At 36.9% G+C, this 19,972-nt stretch overlaps 1 protein-coding gene across 2 annotated transcripts in view; it reads left to right on the top strand.

The window, feature by feature from the left end:
- The first annotated feature begins 2,889 nt into the window (after nt 1-2,889).
- The window catches only part of LOC110067631 (rho-associated protein kinase 2-like), a 31,124-nt gene continuing 14,041 nt past the window's right edge, over nt 2,890-19,972 (top strand). The window contains exons 1-25 of one of the 2 annotated variants that reach the window (XM_089280428.1): nt 2,890-3,196; nt 3,271-3,352; nt 3,422-3,522; nt 3,826-3,885; nt 5,522-5,599; nt 6,004-6,061; nt 8,419-8,536; nt 9,575-9,659; nt 9,893-9,949; nt 10,548-10,635; nt 11,411-11,452; nt 12,002-12,098; nt 12,335-12,426; nt 12,995-13,098; nt 13,717-13,772; nt 14,615-14,654; nt 14,760-14,801; nt 15,485-15,573; nt 16,109-16,157; nt 16,612-16,692; nt 17,140-17,181; nt 17,287-17,484; nt 18,000-18,068; nt 18,450-18,546; nt 19,579-19,685. In XM_089280428.1, the coding sequence (XP_089136554.1) occupies nt 3,116-3,196; nt 3,271-3,352; nt 3,422-3,522; nt 3,826-3,885; nt 5,522-5,599; nt 6,004-6,061; nt 8,419-8,536; nt 9,575-9,659; nt 9,893-9,949; nt 10,548-10,635; nt 11,411-11,452; nt 12,002-12,098; nt 12,335-12,426; nt 12,995-13,098; nt 13,717-13,772; nt 14,615-14,654; nt 14,760-14,801; nt 15,485-15,573; nt 16,109-16,157; nt 16,612-16,692; nt 17,140-17,181; nt 17,287-17,484; nt 18,000-18,068; nt 18,450-18,546; nt 19,579-19,685 (2,013 nt within the window). In that variant the 5' untranslated portion in view covers nt 2,890-3,115. Of the gene's footprint in view, nt 3,197-3,270; nt 3,353-3,421; nt 3,523-3,825; nt 3,886-5,521; nt 5,600-6,003; nt 6,062-8,418; nt 8,537-9,574; nt 9,660-9,892; nt 9,950-10,547; nt 10,636-11,410; nt 11,453-12,001; nt 12,099-12,334; nt 12,427-12,994; nt 13,099-13,716; nt 13,773-14,614; nt 14,664-14,759; nt 14,802-15,484; nt 15,574-16,108; nt 16,158-16,611; nt 16,693-17,139; nt 17,182-17,286; nt 17,485-17,999; nt 18,069-18,449; nt 18,547-19,578; nt 19,686-19,972 lie in introns of both variants that reach the window. The other variant, XM_089280427.1, reaches the window with a different exon arrangement.

The following is a 19,972-nucleotide window of genomic DNA, read 5'->3' as shown; positions in this document are numbered from 1 at the left end:
GCTATTTGCGCTACACGAATACATCACATTCAGTGTCATTCGGGAACTCTACAGACGTAGCTGAAGGTGCTCAAAGAGAGAAACTCTTGTCTTAGATTTCAGAGATTGAAGGCTTTTTTTGTCGATACACGAAATACGGTCACCTTGTGCCGTTTGAATCCTGTCCAAGTTTGGCTGGTTTCGCAAAAACGAGGAAACGGCTGAATTTAGCCGCATTACCTAAACAGGAAATAACAAGTATCTTGTCTGCGAAATCCCTTTAATTAGTTAATTCTAGATACTTGTAACTGAGCACAAGAACAATATTGGTGTCATATTAGCTGATATCGATAATTCCTAATCGGGGAAAAACGTTCAAACCACTCACGTCAGTTTTTATGCGTTGTAAATTTCTAAGATAAAGGTTTTTTTTTTTTTTCTTAAATTTAGCCATTTCCTTTTGTACGGTGATTTGAAGTAAATGTGGGCAGTTAATAATCGAGTAATCAATTGAATAAAGCAGTTTTCAATTGAGTATCGTAAAACAAAACCAAATTCCTGAATTACTTACCAAAAACGGCACTTTTATCGATTAGACCATACTCAGCCAATCTCAAACCATAGTAAAATCAAAACCAAAACCATATTAACTGCCCGATCACTTTCGCCGGAAACCCAGTTGAAAACCACTCTAGGCTCCTCTAGAAACCGGTATCAGAACATAATGTAGTCTTTATATGGACACGGAGTGATTTTACTACTCAAGAAAAGACTCTAGTGAAGGCATCAGTTGCAAGAAATGCACTCTGATCAAAGTTTTCAACTGATCTGCTCCCCCCTCAGAAACTTATGTTTTCAAGTCTTCAGGACAGGGGGCATATCGTGGGGGCTTAGTCAGGAGGAGGCTTATAACCAGCATTTTATAAAAATTACAGTATAGCTTGAGTTACAAATAAATTTACTGTCAACTGCTTACTATAGATGGCGTGGTTCTCGCGTAAAATATTTGTCACTTGACTCTAGCGAATCACTCACAAAATGCACTCGCTGCCCGCCATGGCCACTGGCACACGGGGCAGCAGCTACTGAAGAATCTCCACAGCTGTCTGTCCCCGGCCAGCTTTTGAATGGAGCTCCAGCTGTGGCCGAAGCTCTGTCTCGATAGTGCTTCGACATGTAATTTTGGGTTTCCCTCCACCCTCCCTTGCGCCTACTGCTCCGGTGTCCAGCAGTGAAGTGCCGTCTTAATTAATTAGAAACAGAGTAAAGTAAGTAAGCGAGAGAGTAAGTAAGAACAAATAACCAGTTTTTCATTTAAATATCGAAGGACCGCAGCCATGATGAATCATAGTAAGATTTCAAAAAATTCCTTTGGCTAAAAATAAGATAAAAACACAAGGTTTCGAGTTCCTTAACTGAAGTCTTCAACGGTTGAAATAATAAAAGAGGGACTAAAAAGTCTAAAATATAGCGTGATGAATAGAATGCAATATAATAAATTTTATGGAAATGAACTTAAGAATTTTTACGTAAAAGAATAGGCTTTGTCAATAATTTAACAATAAAACATTGCGATAAGACAAAAGTTAAAACCATCACGGTTAAAAAGCTCTAAAAACTGTAAAAAACTCTAAAAAGCGGCGACGTTTCGACGTTTACTCAACGTCATTTTCAAGTCAAAATGAATAAGAAAACGTTATTTGAATATAAATGTACAAAACAAATCCTTAAAGACTTAAATAAAACACTATTAAATGCGAGAAATATTTGCACGCAGTGTCACGTAGAAAATGGTGGCGTTCTGAGCATATGTATCCCAGCTCATTTCAACCTCCATACAAATAGCCGTCTCGCCGCTCTCTCAAGGCGCTCGTTTCTCCCTGGGGGCTTGGAATATAGGATTAAGTGAAGTGATTTGTCAGAACTTGATTTACGTAAATTTTTTTGTGCGGACATAAATAGCAATTTCTTTTGTTAATGATTCAACGGTTTCTGGCGACATGACTTTACGACAGTATTTTAAACACAATGATGAAGTCATTACTAAATATACTCACACTTAGTCTGAGAAAGGCTTCGAACGCAATATATTCAATAGGACCGCTAAAGAAGTCAAACCGCAAAACAGATAGCAGCTTATCAGCTACTTAAAAACCAGGGCAACATATAACTTTCGAGTGAATGCTTCTAGAGTTTTTTTGCCCGAGACATATCGTGTTTTCAGCGCGAAGATAATTATAACGGTCTGAAACGCAAAGCAAGAAAGGGCGTCACTTTATCAGAACTTAGTAACTAAACTCATTTCTTAGAAACAGGGAATTTCTGCACGGTCTTTAAAGCTTTCGAAAGTGCACTTTCAAATTTTGGCACTTTCGAATTCGAAATAACTCGAATAAAGTAGCCGTAGCAAATTAGATCAATATGAGTTGAAATGATAAATTATTTATGTTTTTATAAGGGTGTCGTGGACGTTTTCATGAACCATGGACTCACTTGTACCGTTACATGTATGGAACAAACAGAACCAGTTAAACAAACTCTAGAACTTTTACCTTTTTTTCCTTATTCGAAAGATATGAATTTTCATGCGCTAAAGCATTTTCAAGATTAGTTTCACCTACAGATTTATTAAACCAAAATCTCCTTGCTAAAGTCGGTAACGGATAACAAAGGCTTCCTTCTATACTTGATAAGGTCGATAGGAAAAGAAGTGACGTAAGATCAAGTCGGAAGGGAAGTACTGTGACACTCAAGAATACTAAATAAACTACGCATAGGAGAGGAGATTAAAGTGATATATTGGGAGAATACGGATAACAAAATAAAGAATCACGTTCGAAAAAGGAACTAAAGGTCATAATCGCCATGTTGCGAGCTGCGAGAAGGTCGGCCCTCTGCGGTCACGTGACTAAACACCCCTATTATTCAGTTTCCACCATTTCGAACTTCAGCCATGTTTGAAAGTAATGTCAACAGTGGTACGGTTTGAGAAGTTCGTCTGGTGAAACAATCTTGGAATTTACCGTTTTGAGGTCGATTGCCTCCATTTAAATGTCTTTGGTTGGAGAAGGAATGATTTTTGCCCCTGGCGGATAGTTTTGTGTTGGAATTGTGAAGAGCTTGAGCTGCGGGCAACATGGAGGAGCGAAAGAGGAGGGAAAATCTCGAGGGTTACGTCCGAAATCCTCGAAACGAATTATACATTGAGGGGCTTTTGGTGAGTTAAATGATGCTTTATTTAACTGCCTCACTGTCAGGCAACTCAAGGTTTATCTTGTTCTGTTTTGTTAGGATGGCATCCAGTCGTTGGTGTGTGATTGTGACTTTCCAGCCCTCAGACGAAACAAGAACGTCGAAAACTTCTTACAAAGATGTAAGCTTAATATTTGCTTTTAACGGTTCTTAAGAGGCATATACTAAGATAGGTTTAATTGCTTTTCAGATGAGAAGCCATGTAAAGTAATAGAAGAGTGTCGTATGAATGCCAAAGACTTTCAGATCGTAAAAGTCATCGGACGCGGTGCATTTGGCGAAGTTCAGTTGGTCAGTAACTCGTTTTATACTTTTACCTTTATGGACGGTAAATAATATCCTCGAGAGCAAATCTTCCCATTAATATTGTATTAATTTCTTAGTGTTCTCATAACAAAGTAAATTTGTACGTTCGGCCTCTCGATAAAAGTAATTTCCTCTCCCAATACGACAGCAGATGAATCAGCAAAGCAACTGAGAGATGCGGATATTTTATTGACGATACGATGCTATCGAATGCGAGCCTCATCATTCGAGCTGTTTCGCTTGTTGAAAAAAAAGAAAGAAAACTGTTCGATTTTTTTTCCTATTCAGGTGAGGCACAAAGCATCGAAAAAAGTATATGCTATGAAGCTTCTGAGCAAATTTGAGATGGTAAGTTGGACAACTCTGAAGAAACCATGTTAGAGTTAAATAGCTTCTGCGTGGTTATGGAGCTATTAAAGTTTAGCTGTTTTAGTCAAAGGGTAAAAAACAACAAACCGTTGTTTCGCTGTAAAAGCTTTAAGCGTTGAAATTACGTCTCACTTTCTTAAAAATTTAGAGACAACTTAACTTAGATTCCTTTATGTCGTTGTAGCTACAAAGCTAGTTCTGCAACTGGCACGGATTTTGATTTTAAGATCGTCCATAAGAACTTGAATTTGTGTAAATTTTAAATTACTGCAGTTGCCGTGAACACTTTCCTTGTGTTTTAGAGTTAGATCCTCAAAGGATGCCCTTTCCTTTGAGGTCATCTGCTCCTTTTAAAAGCAGTGGCTTTCTGAACAAGCCGTTAATTAATGTGACTTTCGCGTTGGACTTGATTCGCCTGCACAAGAATGTACACTTTCCCATATGGTTGTTGTGTTTACGATCAGGATTTAGTTAAATAATAATGCTTTGAACTGGTGAAGCTTAGATGTCGAGTTCTAGAGACATGCTTCTAATACCGACCCTAGATTTGTAATGTACGAGTATTACGTTGTAAACAAATTAGCGAAAAAGTCGCCCCTGGTTTCAATTCTTTAAATACCTGGGATAAATTGAGAATGTTGATTTATGCTTATTTACTGTTGGTTTTGTGTTCACCTACCTGCAAAATAAAGCCTTTAATGTGCTTGTATTTTCCCTACAATTGTAGTGTTATTAACTGGATTTACATCCCTTTGCAATAGTTTTTGCATTGCTAAAGGGATACAGTTTGGAGGGGGGTGGAATGGAAATTAAAATACGAGATCAACTCACTAAGTGTATTAGTACTTTGCAAAAATGTTTTGTCAGACACCCAACATGTGTTCTACACTGCAAATCAATCATTTTTTAATTGTAATTCTCAAGGATCATTAGTATAAAGTTTTCAGTAGTAGAAGCAAAAGTGACTGTTTTCTAACACAATATTAACTGGACGGTTTCAATGCAACTGCAGTCTCAGTCCACCAAATATTGTCATTGCAAGTTGCACATTAGGCAATGTGTCATAAAATACTACTGGAACTATGACATTTAGTTGTTCTGCACACAAAATTAACTTCTTTTCTTCTTTGACTATTTTGTACATTTCACTTCATAATTGCATTCCATGTCAAGTGATTCCTTCAATAGCAGGTGAAAAGTATGTTCGCACCCCAGCATTTTGGACACATTTTATTTGAATGTTTATTTTAGATGAAGTATTTTTCAGCCATTATACCATTATGGAGAAATTCTGTGGATCATAATAATTAAACCTTTATTTGTTTAAGTTATCTCTGGATAGAATTGTACTCAATTGAAACTTGAGAAAAGTGTCCGACATGGTTACCCTGGCAACTGCTAGAACCTTGACTGCTTGTTCTGCGATCCACCATTCTGTTATCCCACTGTTATCCCACTGTCTGTATTGCCAAGATGTCCATATAGCAGGTTTAATTTTCTGTAAGCTTGGGACAAACAGGCCTGTCCTGTCTTGTCCTTATAACTTGGATGTCTGTAATATGAGGTGATATATATTAATTATTTTAATTAATTGCCACTCTTACTCATTACATAGATCAAGAGATCTGATTCTGCATTCTTTTGGGAGGAGCGTGAAATTATGGCTCATACTACCAGTCCTTGGATCGTCAAGGTAATCAATTAAAGTCATCTGTTTGCCTGTTTCGTTCATGTGCCTGGCGATTTTGAATTTGATCTTATTCAAGAGCTGACATCATGGTAAATGGAAACCTCATAATAGAATAGCAACCAGGAAAAACCACATTTATTACTTCAATAGGACAGAAAAGATCAATGATAACAACTTGTAAATGACAAGTTAATAATGGCAGGTTGCTACAAGCAGAATGATTTAAAAAGCTCATCTACATTTTCAAGAAACTGGACTCTTTTAAGGGAAATGACTGATTAAAATTCCAATGTTATTTTTATAATTATCTCGAGGCAAAGTAGAAAGGGTAACTAGGATTTCTTTTTACGGTCTGAAAAATACACTTAATAATAGACTTATTTACAAACTCTGTTTATTTTTCACAGTTACACTTTGCCTTCCAAGATGCTAAAAATTTATATATGGTGATGGACTATATGGCAGGTAAATATCAGTACAATACAGGTCTCTACTAGAGTAAATTTTGTTTTGAAAACTTGACTGACTTCTGAAAAGCAAGTGCAAATATCAAGCGTCTTGTTTGCACATGTAGATGTGGTGTTTGATTGTCAGATATATTGAATGAAAAGTTGATAAAGACCAAAATAAAAGCAACATTCTACAAAACATTTCTCCTCCCTAAAGGAGTGTTCCTGTTAGGGAGGTATGCATGTCTACTTCTGAATTTTTAGCTTGCCGTATCGCAGTTTGGAATGGTCTACATGACGCTGCTGGAATTTTGCCAACGTCTGATTTAAATAACTTAGGTACAGCAGGAGCAGAATCAGTATTGAGACAGAGCAGGAGTTTCTCAGACCTTGTCATAAAGCAATTGAGACTGTTTTATTTAGTTTATTTACAATGTAGTGTACAGTCTGAAATGCATGCTTGAGAAACCTCTGGTCTGTGCAGTTTAGTTAGTCCAAAGAAATTAAACAAACGAGGCCTGAAATGGAGCAAACCAAAAAAATCCCTTTAAACAGATGATAAAGAGCTATTTCAGATAGAAGTAGTGTCTTGTTTTTGGAATTATTCAGGTGTTGGGAAATCTGGGGAGACTCGTGTGTAAGAATACGCTGCATGATAACTGATTATTAATTATTACTTTAATACATAGAACTCCCTTTCACGAGTATGTTTTGCGTTATATTAAAGAAATGAGCATTTTGAGCATTATTCCCTGTTTTCATACAAGCTAGGCAAGAGTTGAAATGGTGGACCTTGCCACATTTTCTTGTGACCAACTGAATTTTAGCAGAAATGTTACTGCTGTGTTTATATTATTAACAACTGCATCATGCTGTATGGAAGATGGGTGCCTGGGATATCCAGGGGCCTCCACTGTGACCTACCGGCCCCTAGACAGTATAATGCTCCCATGGCCGGCAATATCCGCAACCCAGTCATGAGCCCCAACACAGTCTTCCAGGCACCCATCACACTGAGTTAACAGTGGAGACAGGGAGGGGAGGTGGGGGGGGGGGGGGGGATGCAGAAAGACGTTCATGAATAGACCAAAGATGTGCAGGAAGTTGCTTAATCCTACAACCAAAAAATGTTCCAGGGACCGCCATGCTGGAACACGCTAGCACAATGGTGAAGTGCACTGAGCCTGCAATACCATATGGATACCGCCGGCCGGAACTGCCAGCTGCTCTTTGTTGTTAATTTTGTTAAACTGCATCTAACAGCATCAAGTTTTAAAACAAGCAGAGTAATACCTTTGTATTTTTCCATACTATATTGTTTCAATCTAGCTTAGAATCACTATTGAGTGATTCCAGAAAATATCCATACCTTACCAGGGGTGGCATGAACATTTTAACCCCCTTTCCATCGGAAATTCCAAAATGCTCTATCCCCCATGCCCTCCGAATTCCAAAATCATCAAGCTGCCGTCCTTTCTGGATTCCTGCTTTTTACTTCAACCATCTGGAATCCTAGTTTGACCCTACAACTTCCAATGAAAGAGATTTAACACTTTTACATCTTCCCAGAAGTTTACCAACTGTCTGCAGGACTTAAAATTGTGACCGATTTGATCACATGAATTCGTGACTAAATGTTCAGCGACTAAGGCTTCCTCCTCTTCAGTCGCAATTTTGCAACTAGTTTTCATCTAAACTTGTGAAGGATCAATAAAAATTTCAATCGTTTTGTCTGTTAATTACTATGGAAATTAGAACATGCGTGAGTAAATCCTGCCTAATTTACCTTTGATACTATGAGCGACACTTGTTCAGACACCACCAAAGCGATTTCTTCATGAATATATATTGCTGGCACATAGGGTCGGCCTTTGTCACAAATGGTTTTCTGACAAGAAATTCATCAACTTTAAGGCCTGTGGAGCCCAATGTACAACCCAGATTTTATTGCTTTCCCTCTGTAAATGAATGTTAACACATGCATGATTGATTGATGCCCCTATTGTATCTTGCTTTTTGTGGTAGTCAGCAGTGTTGTCAGTTCATTTACGCTTTTGCACTTGTCTGTCCCCTCTAGAAATCTCCCCCACCCTTGCCCTCTGAATTCCAATCGTAAGTGCCCGCCATGCTTTTGGATCTCCAGTTCAAGGAACCCCCTTTGCCCTCAGAATTCCAAAGAGCTGCCAGTGTCATAGGGTAGATATTTTCTGGAATCACCCATTGCCACTATGTAAATACATCACCCTTGAAGCCAAACCAGTACCATTTCATTTCGGAGGAAACAAAACAAAAACAAGCCCTCATACTTTGTGGTTGTGACATTGCATGAAACACTGTAGGATCTGATAAATTAAAATCCCTTATTTTGTGCAGGAGGTGATTTGGTCAACCTTATGAGTAACTATGACATTCCTGAAAAGTGGGCCAAGTTCTATGGTGCTGAAGTGGTGCTAGCCCTTGATGCCATCCATTCAATGGGATTTATTCACAGGTATTATTGTTATTACTGTTACTGTTACTGTTACTGTTACTGTTACTGTTACTGTTACTGTTACTGTTACTGTTACTGTTACTGTTACTGTTACTGTTACTGTTACTGTTACTGTTACTGTTACTGTTACTGTTACTGTTACTGTTACTGTTACTGTTACTGTTACTGTTACTGTTACTGTTACTGTTACTGTTACTGTTACTGTTACTGTTACTGTTACTGTTACTGTTACTGTTACTGTTACTGTTACTGTTACTGTTACTGTTACTGTTACTGTTATTATTATTATTGGAAAACCTTTACGTGTATCTCCTGGGAAAGTCCCTGGTTCTCATTCGATAAAATTGTGGTTTTATAGCATCTATTCTGATTGGATAACAAGTATTGTAAAGAAGGTACAACTTGGAAAATTAACCCGTCCCAGTAGTCGAGCATCTGTGAGGATGATATATAACCACAGTGTTGAGAACCTCCCAGCAATGTGGCCCATGTTCAATTTCTGGACTTGGTACCAGACATTGTATGTGAGTTTGTTAGTGGTTTTTGTCCTTGATCCAAGGATTTTTCTGCAAGTTCTTGTGTTTTCATCCCTGGACAAAAACCAAGTGACATTTCTCACCCCTAGTGTAACTGGGAATCTGAGGGCCACTGGTTTGACAGTCATAAGTTTAATATGTGCTATCCGTGTCGACAAGGTTGATAAAATTATTTTACTGACAATTTTATTTAAAGGCACATTATTTATGGTAAGACTTAATTGATACAGCTATAGTTCTGAATAGTTTCTTGAAAGCAACCATTTTTTCAATACGCTAACTATGGAAACAATTTCAGAAATAATAAGAAATTAGCTTAAATCTATAGATCGTAACTTCTTTGCCTGTTCAAAGCTAAGTCACTTGCCCAATTTTCACAGGTGAAAGCAAACATGGTGACTATTGAAATATGGCCTGGATGGCCTGGTCACCCTTTTTTTTTTTTTGGAATGATTAAGCCTTAACTTGTTTAGTGAAGATTGACGTGACTTTTTTAACATAGGGATGTGAAACCAGACAACATGCTTCTTGACAAGCAAGGCCATCTTAAGCTTGCAGACTTTGGAACTTGCATGAGAATGGACAAGGTATAATCTAATTCTTTTTTAATGAGTTAGTACAAATGCTCATGCAGTTAATTCATAGATTTCTTTAGGAACAGCCATGTCTTTTAAGACGTGTTCCTTAAAAGATCTCGCTCTTTGAGGCTGTGACAATTTTGCCTTGTGTAGTGATCTAATAAAGAATTTTTGCTTGCTCTCAATGCAGCATGAGAACTTCTTTTGGGACTAACTGACATACCTTAAACTTTATCTTGTAGGATGGTATGGTTAGATCAGATACAGCGGTTGGTACACCTGATTATATTTCTCCTGAGGTAAGAAACAGTCCTCCTTTCCCGTCAGATTTGATGAGAAGTCTGAGAATTGTGGACTTCTGGTGTTGGAGGAGGATAATCATGGTCTCTGGGGACAAGAGTTGTTAACAACAACAACAACAACCACCATTTTATTTTGCATAATACAGAGAAAATCATTCAGCAAAAGAATACATTAAACTTAAATAAGCTAAAAAACTACTCAAAATAGTAAAAACTAAATGAGCTGAGTAGTTACAAGAATTATTACGCTTTGAATCGGTTGTAGGAAAATTAAAGAAACGAAGAGGTGGAAAGAGAAAAAAAATATATAGATATAAATATAAAAAGAAATATAACTAGTAACGGTACCGGTTATAGACAGAGCTTTGTTTAATTAAGAGTGATAGTAACTTAAAGGTTAGACACTATCACTAAGCTAGTGGAGATTTGTTGAAACTAAATCATATAACTAAGCTCAGTTGTGATAAACCTCCAGTGCACTCCCACAGCTTGGATTAACTTTATTATTTTCCTTTTGGAAGAGCTTGTGTATCCGATCGAAGTAGATTGTACATTTTTCCTGGACACTGACCTTTAGTTTACCATATCACATTAGGTTCTCAAGTCTCAGGGTGGTGAAGGCTACTATGGTCGTGAGTGTGACTGGTGGAGTGTAGGAGTGTTCTTGTATGAGCTGCTGGTTGGTAAGTTGAATTGCTGTTTCTGTATTATAAATACACTTGCTCCAATGTTACAGTTCCCTAGTAAGCACCCTGTGAGTTGGTGTGTAATGGTCTAGACGGCTTGAATTAAGATCATTTGCATCTATGGACCACTGCCTTAATTTTACCTTGTGATGAATTGATTCACACACAGACTTTTGAATTATTTTTATTAAGCTGAAAGAATGCCTGACAAAGGTTACAAAAATCTTCAAATGTTTGCATAGGAGTAAAAATATTATTGTTCAATGTTTACTGATATGTGAAATAATGTTTTGTGCAAAGTGGTACATCTTTGATGTTTGCTTGCCTGGTATAAGCTGCTGGTACATGTATTATAGTGTTTATTATTATTATTATTATTATTATTATTATTATTATTATTATTAATGTTAATTAATGTTATGATGATGATAGTAGTATTAGTATTAGTTGTAGTAACCATGATATCATGATGAGATACGGAAACATGTTTTACAGGTTTAACAGACATCAAATTATTTAAATATTATAGCATTTCGTAAAGCTTAGCTATAGTTTTTGTCACAATAAACACTCCTCTTTTGCCCCCCCCCCAAAATTATTATTATTATTATTATTATTATTATCATCATATTCCCCGTGTAATTTTTCAGTAGAACCCTTGCTCATTGCTGTATTTGTTCAAATACCAGTATTTTGTGGACTGTGAGAATTGTCGTTTTTGTACGCGGCCTTTTCTTTAGTATTTTGAACTGTCTTTTTGTTGTAATTTCAGGTGATACACCATTTTATGCCGACTCACTTGTAGGCACTTACGGTGAGTGTATGCACTATTATTTGTTCAGGACTTCTGTTTGATAGAACTGAAGTTTGCATACAAAGATGTATGACAATTTTTCAATTGTAAACTAACAGCCCACTTAAGAAGTTTGACACAAGTTAGTCTTGTTCTCTTCAGTCTGAATATCTTTGGCTACCTAGGCTTACAGTGACTGAATTGAAGAACAATGCATTTTGTGCATATGCTTTCAGTGGAAAGTATAATAAAAAGTGGAACATATCGGCTGTTGATGCGAAAGGCATGGTAGAGGAATGGCTTTTGTGCTGGTCTCTGAATCAAGCAGTTAGGGTTTAATCCCTTGCTAGGTTAAATATGTTGTTTTCTTGGCCAAGATGATTGAGTCAGATTTCAATTGGGTATTGGCAGATTAAATTCTGGGGGTAAACCTTTGGAGGACAGACGGGTAGAAACACTCCTAGTCACTTTCAGAGCCTGAGGCTAGAAAATAGTCCAAATGGAAACTTGACTTCCGGTTTTCAACATTATTACTTGGTTGCTTAACCCTGTATTCTTTCCCTTGTACAGGAAAAATTATGGATCATAAAAATTCATTGCAGTTTCCTGATGACATTGAGATATCAAAGGATGCCAAGCATTTAATTTGTAGTTTTCTCACTGACAGGTAACTACAATATCTCTTAGTTTTATTTTCCTGGTAGGCTTGGAATGCCATTTCTACTTTGAAATTACTTTCCTTATGTCATCATAGTAAGTAATTAAGGTCTTCATTTAACAAGGGTTGCATAAACAAGCATAAAAACACCAATAATCCACAAATGGTTCTCTTTAATATTTCTCAAGTATAAGAAAGATCATCAAGGTTAAGGAGTATGTATATTTTTTTCCTTTTTTTTGTAGAACTCAAAGGATTGGCCAAAGAGGGATAGCAGAGATTCAGAAGCATAGATTTTTTTTCAACGACCAGTGGGACTGGAACTCCATCAGAGATGGTAATCATAATGCTTAGGATTTAATAAAAGGTTTTTTATAATCTGATTACTTGCAAAACATTTTGGACAATTTTTATTTTGGGCACTTTTGCAAGTAATGTACTTGACACTGTGATCATATTAATTTTGTAATGTTTATCTGGTATTTATTATGCTATACAAGGTGATTCTAATTTGTAAGTCTTGTGTGTGAAGTACTAGTTTGTGAGCATTTAGATAAAAGAAATTGAGCAGTAATTTAATCTGGTACTTTATATCAACCTGTAAAAGATAATTCAAGCTTGTAAGTCTTCACACTATGCTAGTAAATGGCCTGTCAAATGAGAGATATTGAGCAGCAGTACTTTCATGTGGTCATTTTGTACTCTGTGCATCTATGTTGTAAATTTGGAGATGAACCCATTTAAAAGACAGCTTCTAAGCAGTGCTTTCATCTGATACTATCTAATATGCTGTACAAGCTGGTTCCATCTTACTTCTGTATCACACTTTTTACCTTGCTAGGTGCATATGTTTTTGAAGCTGAGGTCTGCATTCTAATCAATCTATATTTTGATTATTGTGGCAGCTGTTCCACCTGTGGTCCCTGAGCTTTCTAGTGATGATGATTACTCTCACTTTGATGACATTCCTGAGCCAGACAGTGGAGAGGAGTTCTTCCCTACTCCAAAGGTATGCCTCAAGTAGTCTGTGTACATTTAACAAATTGATGCCAGTTTTTTATGCATCTGTCCTCTTATTGATGATAAATTGTGTCATAACATTGTCAAAGTGGCTGTGGAACAACGAGCCACAGGCGAGTGGTTCCGCAGTAAACTTTGACAGTGTTGTTACAAAATTTATCATCAATAAGAGGACAGACGCATAAAAAACTGGCGTCAATTTGTTTTTTACAATAACAAGACTCCAAAATGGTCAAATTCCGGGAATAAACGAGGGGAAATGACGCCATAAACAAAGATAAGTGAATTTTATTTAAAATGACGCGAACTGTGTCTATAGCTTAACTCGCTTTTTGATTGGCTACTTAAAAAGGTCCATAAAATCTCATTGGTTAAAAAATTGACAGTATGACAGCTGAAAGTTGAACTTGAAAGCTTGCATAAGTTAAAATTTTATCCATCTGTACTCTTATTGATGATAAAAATGAGCCAATCAGCATGCGAGAAATTTGACAGTTATTGTAAAAAACAGTCTTAAAATATTTACAACTTTTTCTTGCATGAAATCTAGACAAGGGTAAATAATAATAAGTAAGGATACTAAATTTGATCTGGTATCACTTAACAGGCTTTTGCTGGCAATCATCTACCTTTTATAGGATTTACATTCTCAGAGGAAGTTGAGTAAGTGAAGGTTTATTGTTTTCAGTTACAATGTGTGCTGTTATCGTGAGAAATAAACTGAATAAAATCTTGTACGAGACTACAGTAAGCTATTAAGTTTCAGACTACTTAGTCATCATCAACCGTCCTTGATGCGCCATTAGACACATAACGCCTTAGTGTTACTTGGTAGCCAGGAAACATGTGGTTTGTGCTGGAAGGTGCACTTTTGTGATGCGCACTTAATACAAAATATGCAAGGAATTTAACCCTTTGTACTAAACAGAAGTAACCTACAGTGTAAGAGAGAAAAGTAAGCTGCATGCATTGCTTTAGCTATCTGGGTAATGTTCTGTTGGTGCTCTCTAAGCAAGCAATTTAACCCTTTATACTGGACAAAAGTAACCTACAGTGTAACAGAGAAAGCTGTGCAAAATGCATTCCTTTGACATTTCCTCACAGGCTCTAATTTTGCTGGAATATAGAAGAGATCTTGTTTCCTAATTCTCCTTTGGAATGTATTTCTGCCTGCTAGTACTAAGCATACAATGCAGTCAAGACTGCCTGAAAGGCTTTGCTGTATGTCAAAAATACATGCATGGGAAAACTTTCTTTTTATGCAAGGCAACACATGCTAAATTTGTGTCAATCCACAAAGAATGTTAAAACTAATGAAAATTAGTGGATGACATAAACATGTCTGGACCAATAGTAAGTCCTATTCTATTGTGCTTTTAACAAATGGGTTTGTTCTTAAAATTTTGTTTGAGCCAACAAAATAAGAAATCAAGAAAGACGCATCTCGTGCTTCTTACAGGGTGATTGAAACTGTTGTGTTCTAATTCTAATTGTCATGTTTGCAGATGGAATGTCTCGCCAGGTGCGGGTGGTGCTGATGGAATGGTGAGGAGGGTAAAAAGGACAATCCACTCTCGTTGCTTTGAATTTTCCTGTTATAATACCTTATTTCTCATGTAGATGAGGTAATTTTTATCTTGTTTTCCTTAGGATGGAAATAGTTCCAATGGTGGAAATGATAGCCGATCAAAGGTAATAGTCATAGTAATATTAGAATTTTGACAAAACGCAAGCAAAATTATTTCCTTATTTCATGAGTATACCATTTGATTACCTTTTACAGTGGAACCCCGTTAATCTGGTCACCAACGGGCCACAAAAATTTGGCCGTATTAACAGGGTGGCCATATTAAAGGGGTTCTTTAAATAAGAAAATGACTGACTGAGCTTTTGTTCAGGCCAGAATAAAGTGGTCGTAATAACAAGGTGGCCGTATTAACAGGGTGGTCGTAAGGTGGGGTTCCACTGTAATATCATGGGTGACAAATTACACTCACAATTGTGGGTTTTTGACTTGTTTATTGTATCAAGAAATGTGATGCCTAGTGTTGTCATGGCAATTTTGTAAATTCACGTGTGAAATTATAAATTAATGCTGGAATTTTGCACCAAAATGAAGGATTAATTTGACACCCACAATATTACAAGCATTATTTCTCTTGACTTGGGCACTATTTACTTGTGTTATCTTCTGTTTAATCATGTCCCTTTTAAAATTTGAAAAAACTAGAAAGTTTTGTCTAAAACAAAGGACTGTGAGCTGTAGTTGTTCCTTATAATGGACACGTGTCAAATGTGTTCCCATTGCATTAAACAGGAAATGTTATTTTTAATGGTTATACATATGGTTATACATATAATGTTTAATCTTTCAGCTTGAAGCTACTAACCGTAGACTGAGAGAATTAGAGGAACAAGTTGCACTTGAAATGCAATCTAAAGATGAGGTGGAACATAATTATAGGTTAGACAATCAGTGCTTCATGGCATGCTTCACTTGTAAGGACAGCAACTAAAGTACTTAAGCAAGTCAAAAAATGGTGATTGTCAAGTAGAGATTGACATAATATATCAAACATGAGAGACAGTGTTTCATCGGGAAATCCAAACGATGAGAAGAGAGTGGAAAATACGACATGCAGCGGAGTATTTTTGAAGACATTTGGGGTGTTTGGATAGCCGACGAAACACTGTCTTGGGTGTTTGATATATCTTCTCAATTGAAACAAAAATTAAGGAGAAAAGGGAGAAGTAAAATCGCCAAAATCTATGCTAATTAAGACTGGGTATCCAAACCTCCTTCATGTTTGTGATTTCCTTTGTTTTAACTTGATGAATTATTAATGAGTTTGAGAAGTTTAGAGAGAATTTTTGTGCAAGTTTGCTGCTGTGTCTGATTGCACAGGAGTTGCTATTAATTAGGTTTAGTGAAGGTACTGTGATGTTTTGTCCTCCAACAAGCTGCCTTTCAGCAGTCGCATTGTTATTTGCTTCTTCAGAATGGTTAGCACCAAGCTGGAAAAAGTCATGAAAGAATTGGACAATGAGGTGAGAAAAGCATGCAAAGAAAGTTGCATCTGATAGCCCACTAGCCCAACTGCAAAATCTTCTAATTTTGGGCTCTGTCCTTCATATACTTAATGGGCAAGTGAAGTTTCTCCCAAAAATTTTGAGGAAATTTATTCTGAATACAGATGTATCGTAACAGGTGTACACTTTTTGGGCTAGTGAGAATGACTTTTAGTCTAATACATCATAGTTACAGCTTGCTCAAAGTGTAAGCCTGAAAATTGTCAGGTGTCCTAGCAGTAGTGAAGAGTGCTTTGAGTAACTCATTTAATTGTTTTTCCCAACCTAAATACAAAAGCACAGGTTAGGTGCAGAAATAATTCCTTGTCATTGACAATGAAATGGGAATCATTTTGCTGGTACAGTTACTGTCATCCTGTCATGTGAAGTGAATGTTTCTCGGTCATTGATCAACACCATCTTTATTTTCCAGTCTGAGGCAAAAAGAAGAGTAGAATCATTAAACAGAGAACTTGAAAGAAATGCAGCATTGTTTAAACATGATTTAAAAGAGGTAGGTTTTTCTGTAGTTGCAAAACTAAGCCATGGACGGGAGCCTCCTTTTGTATCAATATGCATACTGTACTGTCAGTAGACACAATTTGTTCTGAGAAGAGAAAAGTTCTCTAGAATAAAGCTGTTGATGAAAACTGATCCAGAGAAGAGATAGGCTGATTATTTCTTTGTAGTTTCCCAGGACATGCCATCTTGGTTTTTTATGATAACTTTTGAATTTGTGGAACTTTCAAGATCTTTTCTTGTTTAGGGTGGTGTCTGATTGCATGATTGCATTTATTTATGCAAACATTTTAACTCAAGAAATAGCTCCACTAAGTAGTGGTTGTTTCACAGACAAAGGGATAACCTTGATTTTGAAAGGATGGGAAAAAAACCTCTGTGATGGATTGTGAAATTCATCAAATCCATTTGATAATTTTTTTGCTACTGGTTCACTAAACAGGCTCAGAGGCGGTGTGAGTTTGAAGCTGAAGCGAAGAGAAAAGTAAGTAATTTGGTTACTTAATTTTGTATTTGGTTATTTTTTATCACTGCTTCAACAGATTCGTATACAGATTGGTAACCATGATTATTCTTGAAACTTTGTAAGCTTGAAGGCAAAGTGCAGGAACTACAGAGCCGTCTTGATGCAGAACTTGATGCTCGGGACAGAATTTCACAGTCCTCACAGAGTGTCCAATCAAAGATAACTCAGTATGAGAAGCAGGTCTGGGAGTTGACAGAACAACTCAGAGTGGAAACGGATGCACATACTAAGGATAAAAAATTACATAGTGATTTACAGAAGGTATGTTTGATCTGCGGTAGATGATGCCTAATAGGCGATTTGCATGATGGCGCCATTTGACTTCAACTACCAGAATCCTTCACTTTTTCAGTTTCTTATGTTAATTAGGACAACTGTTGTTTAAACCACACTGGGAAACGAGCTCTGGTAGTTGTAGTCAAATGACACTATCGTGTGCACAAAACTGTTATTGTGTTGTTCCGGATACTCCTCCTCCAATTTGCCTTGGGGGTTTGGGGGAGGGGGAGGGTTGTTGATCAGTAAGAGCAAAAAATTTAAAGAAATATGTGAAGCTTAACTGGACTTTCCAGAGGGGTTGGGAGAAATTCTTTCTGTGGAGGAGGTATGGATATTTTCTGGAACTACAATGTGGAATAGTGTAAGGACTATTTTCGAAACAAATTGCCCCCAAACTGTAGGATTTTGTGATTTATCCCCCTGATAAATAAGGTGATATTTTTGCAACATTTTTGTGTTTATATCAATGATTGTGTTGTCTTCATTATCTCCTGTAGTCGTACACAGTTATGGAGAGAACATATGGGGATTTACAAGACAAGAATAGGATCATTAGTGAACAGAAGGTAACTGTTACGTCATGGTGTGTTGAAATAATTGTGATTTGCAAACTCGTTTGTAGCTTTCTCTGATGTTAAACGTTACACAGTGTTAAGAATTTCATTGTCAATTTGAACTTGAATGCATAAACTCTTACCTATTACAAAAGTCCTATTATAAATTAGTTAAAAAGTGACATTTAATGATCAATTTTGATAGGAGAACAGACATACTGGGAACCATATCAACTGACCAAAATGCGATTTGCAAAGACTAGAATTTATCTGCTGACAACTGTTCAGTGATCTACTTGTTTCATGCATGTGGCAGTTGTGAGGATTGTCATCATTATGGCTTCACTTTCTGTTCTTTCTTAACTCTGTGTTGGTTTGACCATTTTTCAACAGCTTGGCTTAGAGAGAGAGCTTATCAAGGTGCAGGGAAATCTTGAAGCAGAAATGAACATGAGAAATCAAGCAAATAGTGCCAAAGCAGATATGGAATGTAAGCTGTCACTGCCAGTGTTATAAAGAAGTGATCATGTAAAATCTTAAAACGGTGTTGGAAACTAAATTTTGACAGCGCTCGCCATTTGGGCGAGTGACTCTCAAAATGCACTCACCTGGTGTAATTTTCACTCGCCCAGGAAGATGCCTCCCCTCTCAAAAAAGTCTTGGCAATGATTCATGAACCATACTTTTTTTCCACTATCTTGTAACCATGGAGGCCCAGCTTGCTATTTCATGTTGAGCTTTCTTGTTCTGGTCCATTTAGGATAGCTTCCGTAGGATCACTGAAGTTTTTGGTAGAATGGAAAGTGTATGAAAGTGAGGAATGATCATCGCAGTAAATTTTCCAATTGGAAACTAAAAAGTGTATTATTGGCAAATTATCTGGACATCTCGAATGATATAATAATTTCACAAAAATGAAAATCCCACTCGCCTAACAGGTGAGTGATCACTGATTTGTGCTCACCCAACACTTTTCACACGCATTGGCGAGTGGGCGAGTGCTAATTTTTAACACTGTTAGAAGATGGCTTCAAGGCTAGACACTGTGCAATTATGTATTGCCAAACTGTATCAAAGTAGCAAACAGGAAAAACAGTCTATCTATGTTTTAACAATGTGATCTGGTTAAGTTTGTTTCTTCTTAGATAAAAATAGTTTCTTTCTCTAGATCCTTAATCACGATAGTGTATACTCACAATTTGTTTGTTTATTTGATGACAAAGACACAGCTTGTCAAATTGTGAAGATTTCTATTAATAAACCATAGGCAATACATTATATCAAAATGGCTGTTTTGATTCTCTTTGCATGAAATGTAAACAGCTAAACCTACAGTATTAATTCCAAGAAGTGAACTACTGGTAATTTTCCCTTTCACTAACAGCACACATCTTGTCAAGAGCGCAGTTGACAAGGAGAAACAAAATTATCCAGTAGTAGTTGTACCGACTCATTCTAAGAACGAACACGATTCCAAAAACTGCTTTGCATGTAATTGTCTGTCTGTAATAATTACTTGCAGGTCAGAACAGACTCCTAAAAGATGAGCTTGAGCAGTTAAGGGCAAGATGTGCATCAGATGCCAGATTGCAGCAAAAACTTCAACAGGATCTTATCAACTTAGAAAAAGTAAGGATGACTGAACTTAAGCTGTCATGACAACTTAGAAGGGGGTGAGGGTATGTTTTGCTCCCTGCCTGCAAAATAGTAAAAATCTAGATCACAACATTTCCTGCACTATGGAGCAATTGTGATGAAATTTTTCACAGCCAAGAATGTCGGATTTTTTATTCTTCAGACAATATTAGAGGGCCATGTCCTCTGAGGCCCTCTCCTTAAACGCATCTATGCCAGCTAGACTTGTATCCTGATCGTTTGTTCTAGAGTCTAGCACGCTGATCATTTGGCCACTGGAC

This window comes from Orbicella faveolata, unplaced genomic scaffold (assembly GCF_042242905.1).
Source record: "Orbicella faveolata isolate gen_17 unplaced genomic scaffold, um_ofav_v1 contig_47, whole genome shotgun sequence".
Taxonomy (NCBI): domain Eukaryota; kingdom Metazoa; phylum Cnidaria; class Anthozoa; order Scleractinia; family Merulinidae; genus Orbicella; species Orbicella faveolata.
This window is presented reverse-complemented; position numbering and strand designations above follow the sequence as displayed.